Source organism: Pocillopora damicornis, chromosome 4 (assembly GCF_964200805.1).
Source record: "Pocillopora damicornis chromosome 4, jaPocDami1.2, whole genome shotgun sequence".
Lineage (NCBI taxonomy): Eukaryota > Metazoa > Cnidaria > Anthozoa > Scleractinia > Pocilloporidae > Pocillopora > Pocillopora damicornis.
Window position 1 is genome coordinate 13377236 of NC_142673.1, and position 19811 is coordinate 13397046.

The 19811-nt window shown below is 40.7% G+C and overlaps 3 protein-coding genes across 3 annotated transcripts; all 3 read left to right on the forward strand.

The window, feature by feature from the left end:
* The first annotated feature begins 765 nt into the window (after window positions 1-765).
* LOC113674463 (macrophage-expressed gene 1 protein) lies at window positions 766-5178 on the forward strand. The gene is made up of 4 exons (XM_089204718.1): window positions 766-932; window positions 1089-2767; window positions 4135-4429; window positions 4680-5178. Exons 2-4 carry the CDS (start codon window positions 1093-1095, stop codon window positions 4987-4989), a joined length of 2280 nt encoding a protein of 759 aa, XP_089060844.1. The 5' UTR covers window positions 766-932; window positions 1089-1092; the 3' UTR covers window positions 4990-5178.
* A 3794-nt stretch (window positions 5179-8972) lies between these two features.
* LOC149046876 (E3 ubiquitin-protein ligase arih1l-like) lies at window positions 8973-11076 on the forward strand. The gene is made up of 2 exons (XM_089204719.1): window positions 8973-9443; window positions 10091-11076. The coding sequence occupies exons 1-2, from the start codon at window positions 9352-9354 to the stop codon at window positions 10176-10178; spliced, it is 180 nt and encodes a 59-aa protein (XP_089060845.1). The 5' UTR covers window positions 8973-9351; the 3' UTR covers window positions 10179-11076.
* Window positions 11077-14391: 3315 nt separating this feature from the next.
* Window positions 14392-19710, forward strand: LOC149046877 (macrophage-expressed gene 1 protein-like). The gene is made up of 4 exons (XM_089204721.1): window positions 14392-14558; window positions 14715-16387; window positions 17715-18009; window positions 18680-19710. The coding sequence occupies exons 1-4, from the start codon at window positions 14551-14553 to the stop codon at window positions 18966-18968; spliced, it is 2265 nt and encodes a 754-aa protein (XP_089060847.1). The 5' UTR covers window positions 14392-14550; the 3' UTR covers window positions 18969-19710.
* The last annotated feature ends 101 nt before the right edge of the window (window positions 19711-19811 follow it).

Consider the following 19811-nt stretch of genomic DNA (forward strand, 5'->3'; position numbering starts at 1 on the left):
CGTTTCACTTTCCAATGTTTAAAGACATACATACATCAGATAAGTCAAATTACTCAACAAATGTAAAAAAGTATAGAGTGGTTTGGTTAACTTGATAAGGTCAAGACGGACATGTTTTTCTCTGTTATTGCGAGTATTGTCTTGTCGTATGATTTTGTATTTCTATCAAACCAAGTTATTTTAGCAGAATAAAATTATGCACTTCGCAGAAAATGACTCAAAATAGTGAGACGTTGACGATACACATACAATTTTAATTCTTAAAGGCATAGATGTTCGGATGACCTAAGTCATATTTTGTCTAATTCGCAAGGGATTTTTGGGACGTCACCCAATGCGGCGGCAGATGAGATCAAGTCATTTGTTTTATCTTTTTAATTTTTAATGTCCCTCATTCTTCGCAAGGGATTTTTGGGACGTCACCCAATGCGGCGGCAGATGAGATCAAGTCATTTGTTTTATCTTTTTAATTTTTAATGTCCCTCATTCTGTTCACTCGCACAATACTCTCAACATCGCTGATCCTAGCAGTACGCAGGACACGTGACGCATATAAGCTTAGTAATTAGTAACGTTACCATAGCCGTTCTCAGTAGCTTGTAAAACATTCTCAATATAGACTCAGGTTTATTGCTCTGTTCCACGCTCGTTGCAAGACGAAAGAGCTATTTGCAGATTGTTTTGACGCACGTGGATGTTGGACAAATAGCACACCCGCCAAGATGAAAACGATCTTAATTATTTATGTTCAATAAAAAATTTTCCATATTTCAGTTCCCCGAAACGCATAAATATAGAACCACTCAACAAGATAAACGCTTGTTTCTTTCTCTTCATACAATTATTTACCAGTAGAATAACTGAATGAAGGCAAATAACGACTTACAAGGAGGAACATAGAGTGTGCTACGTAAACGTCCTTACGTGTTCAGGTTTGATTTGTGTGATTATTTTTACTTAAAAGACTCGACGTTTGTTCATGAGCCTTGAACGCGCTTGTAAGGGATTGAACAGAAGTAAATATTGATTCGAAACCGAAATCTCTCTTGGATCAAGTGACCATCATACATACTTTCGTTTCTAATCAGATTTATGATGGCGCTATTGGCTGGGTTTTACCGAGCGTTTGGATTGTTTCAAGTTTCTTTGGTCTTCCTTGGATCCAGTCTTGCTTACGCTGAAAATAATTCTTCACCACGATTTCCAGTTGGCGATCCACGAAACTGTCCTCTCACAAACGGAGTTTATCGCTTCGAGGTTCTTCCGGGAAGCGGCTGGGACAACTTAAGAAATGTTCATATGGGCGCTGTTTCAGTGATGAATTACTCCAAGTGCAAGACTTCAGACGACGGCAAGTATCTCATTCCCGATGATGTGATCCTGTATCCTATCAAGGAGAGCAAAGTGCATGTATTTGCTGAAATGTACGATCACTGGCACAACTATTCGTCCACCACAACCAAGTCTATCAATGCGGAAGCTTCGGGAAAATTTGGTTTTGGAAGCATAAGTGGTTCGTTTTCCTCTGAGTTCGAATCAGTGAAGAAACATCAAGTGGAAGATAAGGCTGTAACCACTCGAGCACAACTACGCCATGTTTTATACACGGCGAAACTCCAGCCCGATGCCCCTCTACAGGCACCGTTCAAGTCCCGTTTGCTCGAGATCGCATCTCACTTACAGCATAACAATACTGCTTATGCAAATTTTCTCGCGCAGGTATTGGTTCGAGATTTCGGAACGCACTATGTTACAAGCGTCAAGGCCGGAGCAGCCCTGGCGAAAGTGGATCACTTGACAAAGAAATTCGTGGCTGATTTCAGTGAAGATAAAAGTAAGATTACAGCTGCCGCGAGTGCATCTTTTTTCGGGGCGTTTGGAGCTAGTGCTAGCTATACTCAGACAACTGACAAAAAAGTTTTGGGTGAATACACACAGAACATCACTTATTCCACAGTATATACATTCGGAGGACCTCCATTCAGGGTGAATTTTACCATCAACAAATGGGAAGACCAACTATTGGACGAACTGGTTGCAGTTGATCGGTCAGGTGACCCTCTTCATTTTGCAATTACACCTGGAAGTGTACCAGAATTGTCCGAAGAACTGGTCTTCAAACTAGCCAACGTTGTCGAAAAAGCCATTAAACAGTACTATGATCACAATACCATTAAAGGATGCACCAAAATGGACTCTCCGAACTTCAGCTTTCAGGCCAACCTCGACGATGGATCTTGCGAGAGCCCAACCAATAACTACACCTTCGGGGGCGTTTATCAAACGTGCCAATGTGAGGGCTCTCCATTCAGTTATGCTTGTAGATCTTTTCTCCAGAAGAACCCTCTCACGGCTGACTACTCTTGTAGTAATGGTTATGAACCAGTCATGGTACTTCAAGGTCGCACACTCGAAAGCTGCTATCGTGAGTGCCTTAGATGGAGGACTTTTAAAAGCTGCGACACTCATTGCGGATTCGCCAGCTGCGACGCCTACTGGTGTGTTGCGGAAGGTTCGGTGCCTAGTAATACAGGGTATCTCTTTGGTGGACTCTACAGCAATGTGTCAAAGAACCCAGTCACACAAGATCACAGCTGTCCAGATAGGTTTTACGCATTGCGCTTTGGAGCCACCATGCAAGTTTGTGTGAGCGATGACTACGAGCTAGGCTTCCAGCAGTCGGTCCCCTTTGGTGGCTTCTTCAGTTGTAATACTGGTAATCCTCTCGGTGTAAAGAAAGCTGCGGACAGTGCCAAAGGATCAAACGGTATGTTCTCCCTTTCCCTTATATACCTTACATTGGTAGGCATGTTCTCTCTACTTTTCTCAAGACATTTCCTATTTTAACGACGGAGAGGAGAAATTGTTTAACGATCAAGAGCTTCTTTGATAAATGATTATTCCTTCTAAATTCGTGACATTAGTGTTTGATTCAGGGGTGAGAATGTGAAGAGAAATTAATTAGATAATTAAGATTATTAGAGGTTGAAGGGTTACATTGAAATAGACCCTTCAAACTTAATGGTTTCATTTTCTTCCTTTTTTTATTTTTTTTCGCTTTTTATAGAAGTATTTTTTTATCCTAATTAATAGCTAGAAATTTCAAAAATTCAGAAACGCCTGATTGTTTTAAGATCAGCAGGCGCATTCGATTCTTGCTTTCTCGTTGTTGCGATTTTGAAATAGTTGTGCCTCTCAATGTATCATTTTGTTTTGCAAATTTATCTGAAAGGGACTCTAAAAAGCTGAAGTGACATAGAGCATTTAACTGCATAACGAATTTAGAGCTTAACTTTTCGGTTTTCAATTACCGCTCGGCCAACCTACAACTCATCAACAATTTACAGTTTTTGTTTTCAAATGCAGGTATGGCTTTTTATTTCGCTTTTCTGCGAAAACATGTTTCCTTTGAAACTTTATGCCATCCAAGTAATTTTCGGGTTTCGAATTGTGTTGCGTTACCTGTTCCTTACGACTATGAAGAAATTTTGTAAGTCATGGCGCGGTCTTCACCGATAAGTTTTTTTTCTTCTAGCTAGGTATGAACGTACGACATTCCTTTCAACCTTTCAAATGTGGATGAATGGTTAGGAAACATGACTACGTTCATGAGAACAAAAACAAATATGTGCGAAATTGTTTTGTGCACTTTCGAATCGCATAGACTCAGTAGCCATCGCGTGCCGAAAGACAAACTATCCATGTAGAAAATAAAGCAACAGCGGAAGTAAACGTAGACACTCAGAACCGGCTACATATGGAAATTGCTTGTTGACATCTAGTGATACATTGTGATAAGATCATAATGAAAGAGATTTGACACAAAATTTCTTTATCAGGCGCTTAAGCGAACGATCGAGGAACAAAGCCAAAATCTATCTCGGATTCTTTCTCCTTCGCTGTAAAGCATGAACACGACTCGGTCATTGTTATTCATCTCCGCCCCTACTGCGGGGTGGCGAAACCAATACCTTAAGACCTTACCATTGTCGTTCCACCATCTTAGTTAATCTCGCTCATAGGCTGAATTAGAATTGCGTTTCCTATCATCGAACTCAGCGAGACAGGTTGAGACAACGGTCAAATCTTCCTTCATTCGTTTGCTTATCCGTTTTGTCTTTTGCTACTTTGCAGGTCACTCAGGCTTGGCATTGTTCGTGAAACAGTCTGGTCCATCTGTATGGCCAAAAACCTGTCCAATAGGTTATTCTCAACATTTGGGAGCCATTGAAGAAGACTGTGAGATCAACTTCTGCGTGAAGTCCAACATATTCAACAGCCAGGGATTTCCCATCATCAAAAGACCTCCTTACTCGAATGCGCCCAAAATTTACAAATACACCGTGCCCTTGCTTGTGGTTAACAATGACACCGGACATATTTGGTTTAAACGATCCAACTCACCACATTGGGTTTTGGCCACTAAAAGGTGAGTGAAGGGAATGTCATTCTCTGAGCAGAGTCGGTACTGAGTAGAATATTGCAGGGTTGAAACCTGAATGTAAGAGTTGATCTTGTAATAAGATTTTCCAGGTGAGGGAAGCACTAAAACGAACGCTCGTCAGTGGAAATAAAAGCTATCATTAGAGTAAAGTGAAGGGTCGTTTGCCAGTCGAATGACTGCACAGTTTCCTCCCAGGGAATTAACAAACTATTCCTCTTATCTCTTTCGCATTCAGCTCTGTCGCTGAATTCGTAGCCGAAACCAATCTAGATGGTCCTGCAATAATAGGTATGGATCCCGCGCATGAAAACTTGAAAAAAGGCAAAGAAAAGTCTTCCTCACAGAGTTCCCGTGATGCCATGGGTGCCGGGGCCGCGGCTGGTATTACATTCGGCGTGACAGCATTGGCAGGATTGTTGATCGCAGTCATGTTCATTGGCTGGCGTCGCCATAAGATCATTCAAAGAGAGAGCAGCGGTTTAATGGAGCCATTGAATCCCACTGGGTACGGCGCCGTAAAAGAGAAAGGAAGCCCACAAGTTTGAACTATGCAGGAACTTTAAATTGTCTTAAAACTAACAAATGATAAGATAAGATAAGATACTTTATTAACCACCATTGCAGCCATAGGCTGAATTACGGGATATTTACAAATACTAATGATAACAAAAGAGAGAATAAGAAAAATTATCTACATCTTATAGACATGGCTAAAAATAAAACTGTTCTTCAAACGCTCGGTTTTACATAGGGGGAGAGTGAAATCACTTTTGCGTCTCAGTGCATATTTACAACTCTTCCTTTGGGGGCGGAGGCTATGGAGATTGTGGGTGGGGTTACAGACGATCTCGTCAAACAGATCGATTGAAATCTTTTCTCCCCTCTCATGAAGTTTCGGTAGGCCAACTGTTTCTAGTGCTACACTATATGAAAGGTCAGGATAGATGATTCTGAATGCCCTTCTTTGGATCCGTTCCAAATCTTCACTGATGTAGTTTGGTAGAGAACGATGGAATACAGGACTTGCGTATTCCAGGACGGGCCTAATACATGTCACATAGAATTGCACCAGTTCACTTGGTGCCACTCCAGATCTCTTGAGTTGACGTAAAAAGTAGAGACGAGAGGAACATTTTCTAATTAGTTCAGAGGTGTGCATGTTCCACTTTAAATCATGGCTAATGGTCATGCTTAGCAATTTGGCACTGGCGACTATTTCAAGGTGTTTGCCATTTAGAACTAGGGGTTCGAAATCGTGGTTGCTGTTGGAAAAGCCATTTCGAAGTTCTTTGCAGTTGGCCTCATTCAGTTGGAACCCATCGAGACTCGCTTGTCTCGAAAGGTCATCCACAGCTTCTTGGAGTTTGCTCTTATTACCCTTTGTAACTATTTCGGAACAAGATGTATCATCCACGTATTTCCACATGTCAACTGGTGTGTCCAAGTCATTAATCATGACAAGAAATAACCAGGGGCCCAGTTTTGTTCCCTGGGGGACACCGGATGGCACAGAGCGCCATTCAGAGTGACAATCCTGAGCAAGTTTAACTGTTTGTTTCCGGTCCATCAAGAAGTCAACAATCCAACCTTTGACTTGATTCGGAATATCATATGTTGTTAGTTTTTGAACAAGAACACTGTGATCGATAAGGTCAAAGGCCTTACGGAAATCGAGTAGGACTACTCTTGCCGTGGCACCATTTCCGTCGGTGTTAACAAGCCAATTATGCGTCATATTGACCAAGGCATGTGTAGTAGACGATTTGGGAATAGTTCCAAATTGTCGAGGGTCGATTCTTTGTAACACAGCAGGTTTAACGTATTTCTCAACAATGTGATCTTCAGCGAGCTTAGACAGGATAGGCGTGAGGGAAATCGGACGGAGGTGCTTGTTAATGTCATTAATAGGCCTTTGTTTTGGCACCGGGACAAAGTCAGCCTCTTTCCAAGAAGGCGGAAGGCGGGATTCGTAGAACGAGGAGTTGAGGATCGCAGAGACTGGACCCGCCAAGAGATCAGCGTTCTCCTTTAATAACCATGCCGGGATACCGTCTGGCCCATGTGCTTTCGAGGGGTTGAGCGCAGATAGTTTCATAAAAGTTGAAAACTCCGATATCATATTTACGGCATGACCTTCGTTGTTGGCTTGTGGTGGGTCAAAAGGATTGTGGGTAAGAGGCTCAAAAATCTGCATTGGGGTCAGGAACGCTGAATTGATGTAATTTTCCAGAACACCTCGTGAAAAACCTAGGTGTTGCAGTAATTTGCTGGTGTTGGCCCGCGTTTCTGAGGCAGGTGACATGCCGCTGAGCTTTTTCACCTCTTTCCACCACACGGATGGCTTACACTCCCTCAAATGGCTAACCTTTGCTTCGTAGTACTTTGCCCGGCAGATCTTACGCTCACGATTCACGCAATTTCTGAGCATTCGAAAGGTATCCATATTTCCTTTTGCAAGGGCACATTGGCGTCGTTTGATCAGGTTCTTGAGTTTGCTATTTAACCACGGAGGCTCGCTTCGATGAATAGATTTGGATCGCGGGGGAAAAATAAAGTCTAGGCCCGTCTTAACGATATTTTCAAATAGTGACACTTTCTCCGCGCAGGTCTCCACGGTGTCAAGGAGGCGTGGTTTGTCAACAATTTCGAGGTAAATTTGTATTGCGTGTCTTTTACTAGGTCTCAAATCCCTCGAGATAATTGTTTCCTTTGATTGCGATGGTTTTGCTCGAAGCTTGGGCTGGATCTCCACTGAACTGTGATCCGAAAGGCCAACTTTAGGTCGCTCGATGGCTTTATCATAGAACTCCTTCATGTTGGCTAGAATACGATCCAAAAAACTTTTCCCTCTGGTCGGAAAGTGAACAATTTGTTTCAGATTGAAATTAGATTTAAGAGTCGTTTTGTTTAGGTGGTTTAAATCGCCGACAAGAAGGATTCCACTGTTTGGATGTTGAGACTCAATTAATGTAAGGCAATTTAATAAATAATCTTGCATTTTTGAGTCAGGAGCTGACGGTGGATGGTATATAACTCCAGATATAATACTAGGAAAGCCTCTAGGGAGTCGAGTTGGTCGCAGCTTTGCCCACAGGACTTCAAAATCAAAGACCGGATTCTCGTCGACCTCGGAAAAATCGAGAACTAAAAAAGAGATGGATTCCTTAATGTACATACACACTCCGCCGTGAGTGGCCTCCTTTCTGTCCCGTCTGATGATATTATAACCATTTATTGCATGACTCCAGATAATAACTTAGTGTCTCTTAAAACGTTTTTGAAGTTGACATTTTCTCGCGCTTTGTTCCGTAAATTCGTTTTCTGATAATTGTGTTTTTCAAGTGACATTGTTACCAGCGCTTGTTCTGTTTAAATTGTGATGGAAGAAATAACCCTAATTTCAGAGGCACAGAGAATGTAAACAAAGGATGTTTCGTTTGACAGAGTACGGTTACACCTGTTTACACAATGATGTTGAGTGTTACTAAACCAAAACCAAAGTAATCACAACTTCTAATCAGAAGAAAGAAAAATACTTTAAGAGCCATGAGAATTCAAAGTAAAAACCACCGAACTGCTAAAAGCGCGGGAAAACGCGAGCGACTAAGTGGTAAATTGGTTTTAGTTTTGATCTGATTGGTCAAGAGAGGAGTGTGAGTTTTCTGCACCAATCACGGACCTAAGTAGAGCAAAAACAAAGCAAACCTAGATTACTTTCAACTCCTGCTTGTCGTGTCGGACAAACACTGGATCATTGTGTTGTACTCTCAAACTACTTAACTAAAACTGTGTTGTTCACGGTATAATCCTAAAAGCTATTCTGCCTTTTCAGTAGTCGGTTTGAGAAGTTATTTTGCATTGAATCACATTGAAAAACAATGAATAGACGAATAAATACATTTATAACATGGCTGGTAAATTAGTCTGATCAAATTCAATTGCGCGAGCGTGCTTCATATTCCTATTGTGCACGCTCACGACGTCAGCAAACAAGTCCCTCGAGAAAATTTTCCATGGGGTTGAAAATGTTATAAAACAATTGATTCATACGTCATCTGTGACCCAAGATCAATAGACTTTCGATTTTATTTCTTTAATATGTTTTACTAGCGTGGAACAGAGCAAACAAGGCGTGAAATTGTTAATTTGTGCCTTCTCCATTTCACCGTGACTTTAAGTTTGCGATCTCTCTCCTTTCAGATTCAATTTCTTCGTAAAGCCGTAGATGTTCTGTGCTTGTGTAGAAACACTCTTAAATACACTTACGTGTTCGCTTTCTACCTTAAGAAAAACAATCAGTCAGTTACCTTTGAGGTGAGTTCGTGTAATTCGAAATACTTGTTCATAGTAGAACCTTTTTCAGAATTATTATATCTCTCAGTTAGTGCGTGCGATTGGTCAATTTAACGGGCTGTATTTCACTGCATGCCACGATAATTCAAAAGTCTGTTGAACTGAAATCTTCCCCCTCTATTTGAACTTAGAGATTTAATGATATCTTACTAACCTCGTTTTTCGGTCCGTACTGTATGTTACGGAATCTCGGTTTTTATCCGCTTTGGCCATACATCTAAGCGGAAAAACTCGGTCCATAACTGACAGCACGGACCGCGAACTCGACTAGCAAGAGGAATTTTTGCTCTTTAGTACTTGAAAATACTCAATTTCTACTTTTTATCGTGCAACCATTTGCTCCTTTGACCAAATGTTATGTTGTGATATCCTTTTATCCGTGTTGAAGCCCATTTGGATCGTATTAATTACCTACCAACATATGAGGATCTGACCCTTTCAGAACTAGAAAATTTTTCTGCTTAAAGGAGGTAAACGGAGCATTCCTCTTGTAGGAAATAACTTTGGAACATTTTCAATTCAAACTTGTACAGGATAACCAAAAAGATCTAGAAATGGCTACGGAGACACTATCAGAGTACCTAGAGCGTGACATAACTTCAGAGTGTTTATCAGATATTAAACAAAAGGTTCAAGATAAATACAGGTACTTTTATTTAAGAGCTGTACCTTATTTTTTTTTTTAATTTCAAAACGTGGACTCCCCTTTAAAAAAAACAAAGTCAAGACGAAAGTTGGGGGGGGGGGGGGTGCTCGTTTTTAGAGAGACAAAAGGCAGGTCTCCGTTTCCATCTGAATTTCCGCCCTAGTTGATGAACACCTCTGTACAGTATGCATTTCTTCGGTTGAAAACCTACGTTATTCTAATCACAATTTACTACATGGGCGGTTTTGTTAAAAACTTGAGTTTCAGAGGGGGTGCATTGGAGAGGAGAGAAACTTGACTCGTTTTGACTCACTTCAATGGTAGAAAAATTTAAAATATTCAGCTGTTTACGAATCTTTCCTTCTTTACTTTGAGTCAGGGACAAACGATAATACTTCATAGTGGAGGGCAACGAATGGCCTCCAATCTTTGAAATGTGTCGGTCAGTAAGAAGAAAATCTCAATATGTGGGAAATAGAAACATCATACCATAGAAAGTGTTTGAACGATTACCATGCACTCGTCGCGATGCATCAAAAAACTCACCCGTTCGTTTTTCTTTTTTTTTTGGTTTTTGTTTTTGTTTTCTTTTGATGCATCGCAGCAATCGTAGCAATAATCTCTATATCCTGTGTTGATGTTTCCAGGTACTGCGAGGCAAGACGAAAAGTCCTTTTAGACCATGTTTATGAAGGATATGAGACTGACATATGGGAATACATGGATTACGACTAAACTTTTAGATTCTTACAGATGAATAATGTTACTAAACGCTAGGATATCAAAATGGAGTTAACTGGATCAGATTGCTTGCTGTTATATAGTTTAAGTCGAAGTTCATATTTACAAATGTTACTAGAAAATTACATAGAAGTGTACATAAATCGAAACTTTTCCCTAATTGTTTATCTCTGTGACACGGTTTTTTTCCTACGTTGTAATCTGCTAGCTTGATCGCCACTTCTTCAATAACCCGCTTTGTGAGGTCCAGATTTTCTATTTTTTTCCCCCTGTAATGAACGTGTTAAATAGGTTACAAGCGACTGAGAGAAGCAAAGCACAAAAAGAAAGCTGTGATACGACACAAAGCAGCGAGCTAAGGTAGCTCTCATCGTATCGCTGCGAGTTTGGCAATGTAAAATTTGCTTTAGCATGTAGGACTTAATGAAAGTTCTATGGAGATTTTGAGGCGGGGAGATCATTTACGGTCATTATGAAGGTCAACGAACTTTTTTTGTTGCCGATTCACTGTTGTACAACTTAAATGATGTATAATGTCGCTAAACAATTCGTAATTTGAGATGTGGCTCATTTTAAATACGTCAGCATTGGTGCACTTCAAGACGTATTGATTGTAGTGAACTAGCAAAGAGGTATCATTTACTAAGGAAGATTTTAGCAAGGTGATAATTGCTGCAGTTGTAAGGAAATATCCTAAACTTCTGTCAATTTTAAGACCCCGTTCTTGGTACGAAAAGGACAGCGTACGTTTATGTGCTGTGTCTCAGACAAGGTTGTGAACATGTTTTCCTTCATTTCAACTTATCTTCTGTTGACTTGATGTGTGTTTCTACATTTCTTTTTATCTTACTTTTGAAAATGCTGTTACTTGTAAATAAACCCAATTATTAAATGCTTGTCTCTCCATACATTTGTTCAAATGTCGGTCATCGCACCTGTGGTGAGGTCCAAATAGCAATGATCGCCTCCGGCAGGAATTCTATGGTGGACCCTTCTGTGCTAACGTTTTCGTAATGTCCATCCACAACAAAACTCAAAACCGGTGTTACTTAAATTGACTCACTTTGAATCGAAGAGCATTTTTGAAAACCTCCGTTTTCAATTCAGCCGTGGTATAGACAGTAGCTCTGTCCGTAGAACTAACGAAAGTTGGGTTTCCAAACGTATCCGCGCATTTTGTTTAGGGCGTGGGTGAGGGCAGAGTTCGTCAATTTTTCTTGCAACTTGTCGCGCAACATCTTTTCTTTGCAAGTTGGAAAGCGTCGTTGCCCGTATTACCACTCGCTTTTGAAACTTGTCGCGCAACAATATTCAATCTTGAAAATTGCAGTGACATATTCCACGAAGTAGAAGACGGTTCCACTTTTTGTAACGAATCCCGGTGTTTGTTGTTCGTTTTAACACTTGCGCTGTAATATGCAACGCAACAAAGTTGTAGAAAACATTTCCCATTGGCTGGTCCACTCAAGCGCGCACAAGTGCGCTCGGTCCGCGCGCTGTCAAGTCAGTGAACATGGCGGACAAAATTAATGTTTCCTTTAGATTGAATTACTCGACCACAAATCGTCTGAGGCTCAGAAATTTGACCTGTAAACTATAGGGCAGGATTTCCCTTAATAAAAAGCATGGTCTTCATATACTTCCACTGTGAAGTGTCCTCTTACGCTATCAAATGCCGGATGAAACAAGCTATCGACGACACCACGCTCGGCGAAAGGCGCCAAGACTCTCGAACTGTCTTTTTCTGCTTTAATTAAAAACAGGCCGTTGGGACTTAGTAAAGGGTGACCAAGACTGCCTAATAGAGACGAAAACTACAGCGATTAAGGTAAAATAAATTCAGGACTTTGACAACTAATCGCTTTATACAGGGTCACCGTCGTCCGCCATGACTTGCACCAGACTTGCACCAGCACGAGGAAGGGAATGTCGGGTAGGGATAAGAAGGAGAGCAGACACCTTCCTATTTTCTCTCGCGCGCATTTCTTGTCAATATTAGGGACCTTTAGATCCTAGGACGGCGAGCGGAAGTTTAAAATATTTGCTTGCGCATTTCCGGTAGGCGTGGCGCGAAGTTCCCCGCCGTAGTTCAGTGGTGTTGTATGCGACGTCAAAACGAAGTGTCTAAAACGTGAGTAAGTTTCTCTTATTTTAAGGTCATTTCAAATGGATTTATCGTATATTTTCAATATATGATGAGCTGTCAAACTTTTTCTTAGCTTGTGACAAATGCAAATGGTTGTAGAACTCATTTAAAGGCGAAAACTGACCTAAGTTTCTTTCTCCTTCAAAACAGCTCCAAAAGTTCGTGACTCAAATAAGCTTAAATTGAGACGAGTTCGAAGGAAAGAGTCCAGTAAGTTATTTTCGGTTCATATTCTTGATGAATATTAAAACTAAACTCAGAATTTTAATCAAGATAATTTACCCGAGTTTGTTTAAGTAAAAAATCGCTGAAGCAAGACATTATTGTGGTTTTTCAGATCAAATATTGAGTGGACCGAGGAACATGATAACTGCTTGTGTCAAGAAATTTTAGAGCTTAAACCCTTTAAGTAGGAGAAAGGAAGCTTTTCTAAAGGCAAATCTAGGAAAAATTGCAAACAATCTGAACGGCCTTAAATTTCCCCGATCCAAAGTCAGTAACCGTGCTTTTAGAGAAAGATACACACTTCTGAGTGAGAAATTTAAAGCAGAGATGAAAGACGAAGAGAGGGAAAGTGGAATTGAATGTGATTTGAGTGAGGTAGAAAAGGCTCTGGAAGAAATAGCCGAAAAAGAAGCTGCAGCTGAAGGCACCGTAGAAAACGAGAAGAAGAAAGCTGACAACGCAAAAGCAGCGCAAATGAGAAACAGAGCACTAGAAAGCCTGAGCGGAACACAGAAAAGGCAACGGAATGAAGAGGAGGAGAACGTGTAACCAAAGCAAAAAAGTCGTAGAAGAGGAGATGACACAATTGCATATTTGCGCAAAAAATGATCTTGTTCAGAAGTGGAAAGAAGAAGAACTGCAGCTGCAAAAGCAACGAGTTGAAGTTGAGGGTAAAAGGTAAGATAAATCATCAAAACAACATCAGGATATAATGAAAGTCGTGGTGAAACAAACTAAGCAGCAGCAAGAGCAGATGCAGATTTTTCCGAAGATGTTTACCTTAATGCAACAAAAGCAGTCTCGAATAATTATGAAGCTTCTAGAAAAACAAAATTAACTTGGCTTGGTTTTGCATTCGGCATTTAAATGGTTTATCAGGTAAGTTTAACTTTGACGTTGTTGTTTCTTTTTATACCTAAAATCTTACATTGCATTAAGACTTAGACAAACTGTTGGACACGAATGTTATCCATATTTTGATCACTTTATTAGCAACTTATCTACAAAATAATGACGTATCGTTATCATTTTGCCAAAGTTTTGTATTAACACATTAAAGACAAATATTTGCAAAGGTTTCTGTAGGCATTCTGACTTCAACGAGTCAAGTGATGTTGTCACATAAATATTTAACCGAAACAGTCTACGTGCCGTTTCACTTTCCAATGTTTAGAGACATACATACATCAGATAAGTCAAATTACTCAACAAATGTAGAAAAGTATAGAGTGGTTTGGTTAACTTGATAAGGTCAAGACAGACATGTTTTTCTCTGTTATTGCGAGTATTGTCTTGTCGTATGATTTTGTATTTCTATCAAACCACGTTATTTTAGCAGAATAAAATTATGCACTTCGCAGAAAATGACTCAAAATAGTGAGACGTTGACGATACACATACAATTTTAATTCTTAAAGGCATAGATGTTCGGATGACCTAAGTCATATTTTGTCTAATTCGCAAGGGATTTTTGGGACGTTACCCAATACGGCGGCAGATGAGATCAAGTTATATGTTTTATCTTTTTAATTTTTAATGTCCCTCATTCTGTTCACTCGCACAATGCTCTCAACATCGCTGATCCTAGCAGTATGCAGGACACGTGACGCGTATAAGCTTAGTAATTAGTAACGTTACCATAGCGGTTCTCAGTAGCTTGTAAAACATTCTCAATATAGACTCAGGTTTATTGCTCTGTTCCACGCTCGTTGCAAGACGAAAGAGGCTAAGTTATGCTATTTGCAGATTGTTTTGACGCACGTGGATGTTGGACAAATAGCACACCCGCTAAGATGAAAACGATCTTAATTATTCATGTTCAATAAAAAATTTTCCATATTTTAGTTTCCCGAAACGCATAATTATAGAACCACTCAGCAAGATAAACGCTTGTTTCTTTCTCTTCATACAATTATTTACCAGTGGAATAACTGAATGAAGGCAAATAACGACTTACAAGGAGGAACATAGAGTGTGCTAGGTAAACGTCATAACATGTTCAGGTTTGATTTGTGTTATTATTTTTACTTGTAAGACTCGACGTTTGTTCATGAGTCTTGAACGTGCTTGTAAGGGATGGAACAGAAGTAAATATTGATTCGAAACCGAAATCTCTCTTGGATTAAGTGACCATCAAACATACTTTCGTTTCTAATCAGATTTATGATGGCGCTGTTGGCCGGGTTTTACCGAGCGTTTGGATTGTTTCAAGTTTCTTTGGTCTTCCTTGGATCCAGTCTTGCTTACGCTGAAAATAATCCCTCGCCACGATTTCCAATTGGCGATCCACGAACCTGTCCTCTTACAAACGGAGTTCATCGCGCCGAGGTTCTTCCGGGAGGCGGCTGGGACAACCTTAGAAATGTTCATATGGGCGTTGTTTCAGTGATGAATTACTCCAAGTGCAAGACTTCAGACGACGGCAAGTATCTCATTCCCGATGATGTGATCCTGTATCCTATCAAGGAGAGCAAAGTGCATGTATTTGCTGAAATGTATGATCACTGGCACAACTATTCGTCCACCACAACCAAGTCTATTAATGCTGAAGGAAAATTTGGTTTTGGAAGTGTAAGTGGTTCGTTTTCTTCTGAGTTCGAATCAGTGAAGAAACATCAAGTGGAAGATAAGACTGTAACCACTCGAGCACAACTACGCCATGTTTTATACACGGCGAAACTCACGCCCGATGTCCCCCTACAGGCACCGTTCAAGTCCCGTTTGCTCGAGATCGCATCTCACTTACAGCATAACAATACTGCCTATGCGAATTTTCTCGCCCTAAAATTAGTTCGAGATTTCGGAACGCATTATGTTACAGGCGTCAAGGCCGGAACAGCCCTGGCCAAAGTGGATCACTTGACAAAGAAATTCGTTGCTGGTTTCAGTGAAGATAAAAGTAAGATCACAGCCGCCGCGAGTGCATCTTTTTTGGGAAAGTTTGGAGTCGGTGCTGGCTATACTCAGACAACAGACAAAAAAGTTTTGGATGAATACACACAGAACATCGTTTATTCCACAGTATATACATTCGGTGGACCTCCATTCAGGATGAATTTTACCATTAATAAATCGGAAGACCAATTATCGGATGAGCTGGTTGCAGTTGATCGGTCCGGAGACCCTCTTCATTTTGCAATTACACCCAAAAGTGTACCAGAATTGTCCGAAGAACTGGTCTTCAAACTAGCCAACGTTGTCGGAAAAGCCATTAAGCAGTACTATGAGCACAATACCATTAAAGGATGCACCAAAATGGACTCTCCGAACTTCAGCTTTCAGGCCAACCTCGACGATGGATCTTGCGAGAGCCCAACCAATAACTACACCTTCGGGGGCGTTTATCAAACGTGCCAATGTGATGGCTCTCCATCCAGTAATCCATGTGAATCCTTTCTCCAGAAGAACCCTCTCACGGCCAACTACTCTTGTAGTGATGGTTATGAACCAGTCATGCTACATCAAGGTCGCACACCCGAAAGCTGTCATCGTGAGTGCCACGGATGGTGGATTTTTAAAAGCTGCGACACTCATTGCAGATTCGCCAGCTGCGACACCTACTGGTGTGTTGCTAAAGGTTTTGTGCCTCGTAATACAGGATATCTCTTTGGTGGACTCTACAGCAATGTGTTAAAGAACCCAGTCACACAAGATCACAGCTGTCCAGCGAAGTTTTACGCCTTGCGCTTCGGAACCACCATGCAAATTTGTGTGAGCGATGACTACGAGCTAGGCTTCCAGCAGTCAGTCCCTTTTGGTGGCTTCTTCAATTGTAATACTGGTAATCCTCTCGGTGTAAAGAAAGCTGCGGACAGTGCCAAAGGATCAAACGGTATGTTCTCCCTTTCCCTTATATACCTTATATTGGTAGGCATACTCTCTCTACTTTTCTCAAGACATTTCCTATTTTAACGACGGGGAGAAATTGTTTAACGATCAAGAGCTTCTTTGATAAATGATTATTTCTTTTGTATTCGTGACCTTAGTGTTTGATTTAGGATTGAGACTGTGAAGAGAAATTAGATACTTATCACTGTTAAAGGTTGAAGGGTTACATTGAAATAGACCCTTAAGCTTAATGGTTTCATTTTCTTCCTTTTTTTGCCTTTGATATAACTTTTTTTTATCCTTAATGATTGCTAGAAATTCTTAAAACTCAAAAAAGCCTGATTATTTTAAGATCAGTACGTGCATTTGATTCTTGCTTTCTCGTTGTTGCGATTTTGAAATAGTTGTGCCCTCTGAGGCCCGGGATCTCTCAATGTATCATTTTGTTGCAATTTTATCTGAAAGCAACTCTAAAAAGCTTTAGTGGCAAAGAGCATTTAACTGCCAAATGAAAATAGAGCTTGACTTTCTGGTTTCAATTACCGCTCGGCCAACCTACAACTCATCAACAATTGACGGCCTTTGTTTTCCAAAGCAGGTATGGCTTTTTCTTTCGTTTTTCCTTGAAAACATGTTTCCCATGAAACTTTGTCCTACTAAGTAATGTTCGGCTTTTCCAATTGTGTTGCGGTACTATTTTCTTCCGACTATGAAGGAAATTTTGAAAGTCATGGTTTGGTATCAATCGATAAGTTTTTTTTTTCTTCTAGCTCGGTGAGAAGCTACGACACCTTTTTAAGTCCATGAATGGTTAGGGAATATGACCGCATTTATGAGAACTAGAAAAAATATGAGCGAGATAATTTTGTGCACTTTCGAGTCGCATAAACTCAAAAGCCATCGGGTGCCGAAAGATAAAACGGAAGTAAATGTTGACACTCAGAATCGGCTACATATGGGAAATGCTTGTTGACATCTAGCGTTATACAGTGATAAGATCTTGATGAAAGAGATTTCACACGAAATTTCTAAATCAGGAGCACAAGCGAACGATCGAGGAACAAAGCCAACATCTAACTCGGGTTCTTTCTTTTTCGCGGCAAAGCCTGAACACAACTTAGCCACTGTCATTTATCTCCGCCCTTAATGCGGGGTGGCCAAACCAATACCTTGAGACCTTACCATTCGCGTCCACCTATCCCAGTTAATTTCGCTCATATCTGAATTAGAACTGTGTTTTCTTTTATCGAACACAACTAGACAGGTTGAGACAGCGGTCAAATCTTCCTTCATTCGTTTGCTTATCCGTGTTGTCTTTTGCTACTTTGCAGGTCACTCAGGCTTGGAGTTGTTTGTGAACCAGTCTGGTCCGTCTGTGTGGCCTAAAACCTGTCCAATAGGTTATTCTCATCATTTGGGAGCCATTGAAGAAGACTGTGAGATCAACTTCTGCGTGAAGTCCAATATATTCAACAGCCAGGGATTTCCTATCATCAAAAGACCTCCTTACTCGAATGCGCCCAAAATTTACAAATACACCGTGCCCTTGCTTGTGGTTAACAATGACACCGGACAAATTTGGTCAAAACGATCCAACTCAACACTTTGGGTTTTGGCCACTAAAAGGTGAGTGACGGGAATGTCATTCTCTGAGCAGAGTCAGTACTGAGTAGAATACTACATGGTGGAAACCTATTGTCAGTGACAGTAAAAGCCATCATCAGAGTAAAGTGAGGGGTCGTTTGCTAGTCGAATGACTGCACAGGTTCCTCTGTGTTATCATTAGTTTTAACCTCGGGTAGAGTTCCTCATTTTCGATCTCAACGGTTAGTAAAGTTAGGTCGTTCAGATCATTGGTTATATCCATGTTCCGAGAGGAGAGGGGATGGGGGGGGGGGGGGGGTTCGGAAGATTTTTAGGGGATCACAATGTTTTAAGGGGAAACTGCGAGGGGATCAGTGGTTTCTAGCAGAGTTTATAAGGGGGGGGGGGGAATAGAAAATTGACTGCCAGTGAGGGGAAGGGGATCATGAGAATACTGCAAAACCTAACGGGAAGATCATCTGAATTTTATCATGACGCAACCAAAATCCTCGTTCCCCCCCCCCCCCGCCTCACTCTCCCTCTATGTCCCTAAACTTGTTGACCAACCAACGAACAGAATAATAACAAATCAAGAGACAAGGTAACTAAATTTATTAGCACAGCTAAATGAACTGACTGTCCCTATTATTCCAACGAGCTTGATCTTCTCAGGGAATTAATAAACCATTTCTCGTATCTCTTTCGCATCCAGCTCTGTTGCTGAACTTGCAGCCGAAACCAACCCAGATGGTCCTGCGCATGAAAACGTGAAATCTACCACTCATGGCAAACAAACGTCTTCCTCACAGAGTTCCCGTGATGCCGAGGGTGCCGGGGCCATGGCTGGTATTACATTCGGCGTGACAGCATTGCTGATCGCAGTCATGGTCATTGGCTGGCGTCGCCATAAGACCATTCAAAGAGAGAGCAGCGGTTTGATGGAGCCATTGATTCCCACTGAGTGCGACGCAGTTAATGAGCAAGGAAGCCTACGAATTTGAATTACCCAGGAACTTTTTTTCTTTTTTCCCAAACTTAACAAACGTAGATAGGAAGACCATTCAAAGAGAAACGTAGATAGGAAATTTGATAATAACTTGTTGTCTCTATGAGCGTTTTTGAAGTTGATCTTTTGTCTCAGTTTTTCCCGTAAATTCGTTTTTGAAGTGACATTGTTTTCAGCACTTGTTCTGATGTAAGTGAAATGAAAGAGTTAACCCTAATTTTTGAGGCGCAGACAATGTAAGCACAGGAGGTTTTGTTTGACAGAGTACTGTTACACCTGTTTACACGATGATGTTGAGTGTCGCTAAGCCAAAACCAAAATTATCAGAACTACCAATCAGAAGGAAGAAAAATACTCTAAGAGCCAATGAGAAAAAGTGAAAATTAAATTAAAGATCACCGAATTACCTCAAGCGCGGGAAAACGCGAGCGACTGAGTCGTGAATTGGTTATAATTTTAATCTTGTTGGTCGAGTTTTCTGCAACAACTACAGATCGAAGAAGAACAAAACCAAAGCAATCTTGGATTATAACACTCAATTGAAAATTTTCTCCATATTGTGTCGCACAAAAAGTGGATTATTAAGTTGTGCTCTCTAAATACTTATATAGAACTCTGTTGATTTCGGTATAATCTTAAAAGTTATTCTGCCTTTTCAGTAGTCGGTTTAGAGAAGTTATTTTGCATTGAATCACGTTGAAAAACAATGAATAGACGAATAAATACATAAATAGATATTCAGAGAAATTATACTGACGTTAGGATTCGGATATAAACTAGGAGGGAAAGTTCCTCTGGTTGGGCAACTGTCACGTACCTTTTGAAGGCGGTCGACCCA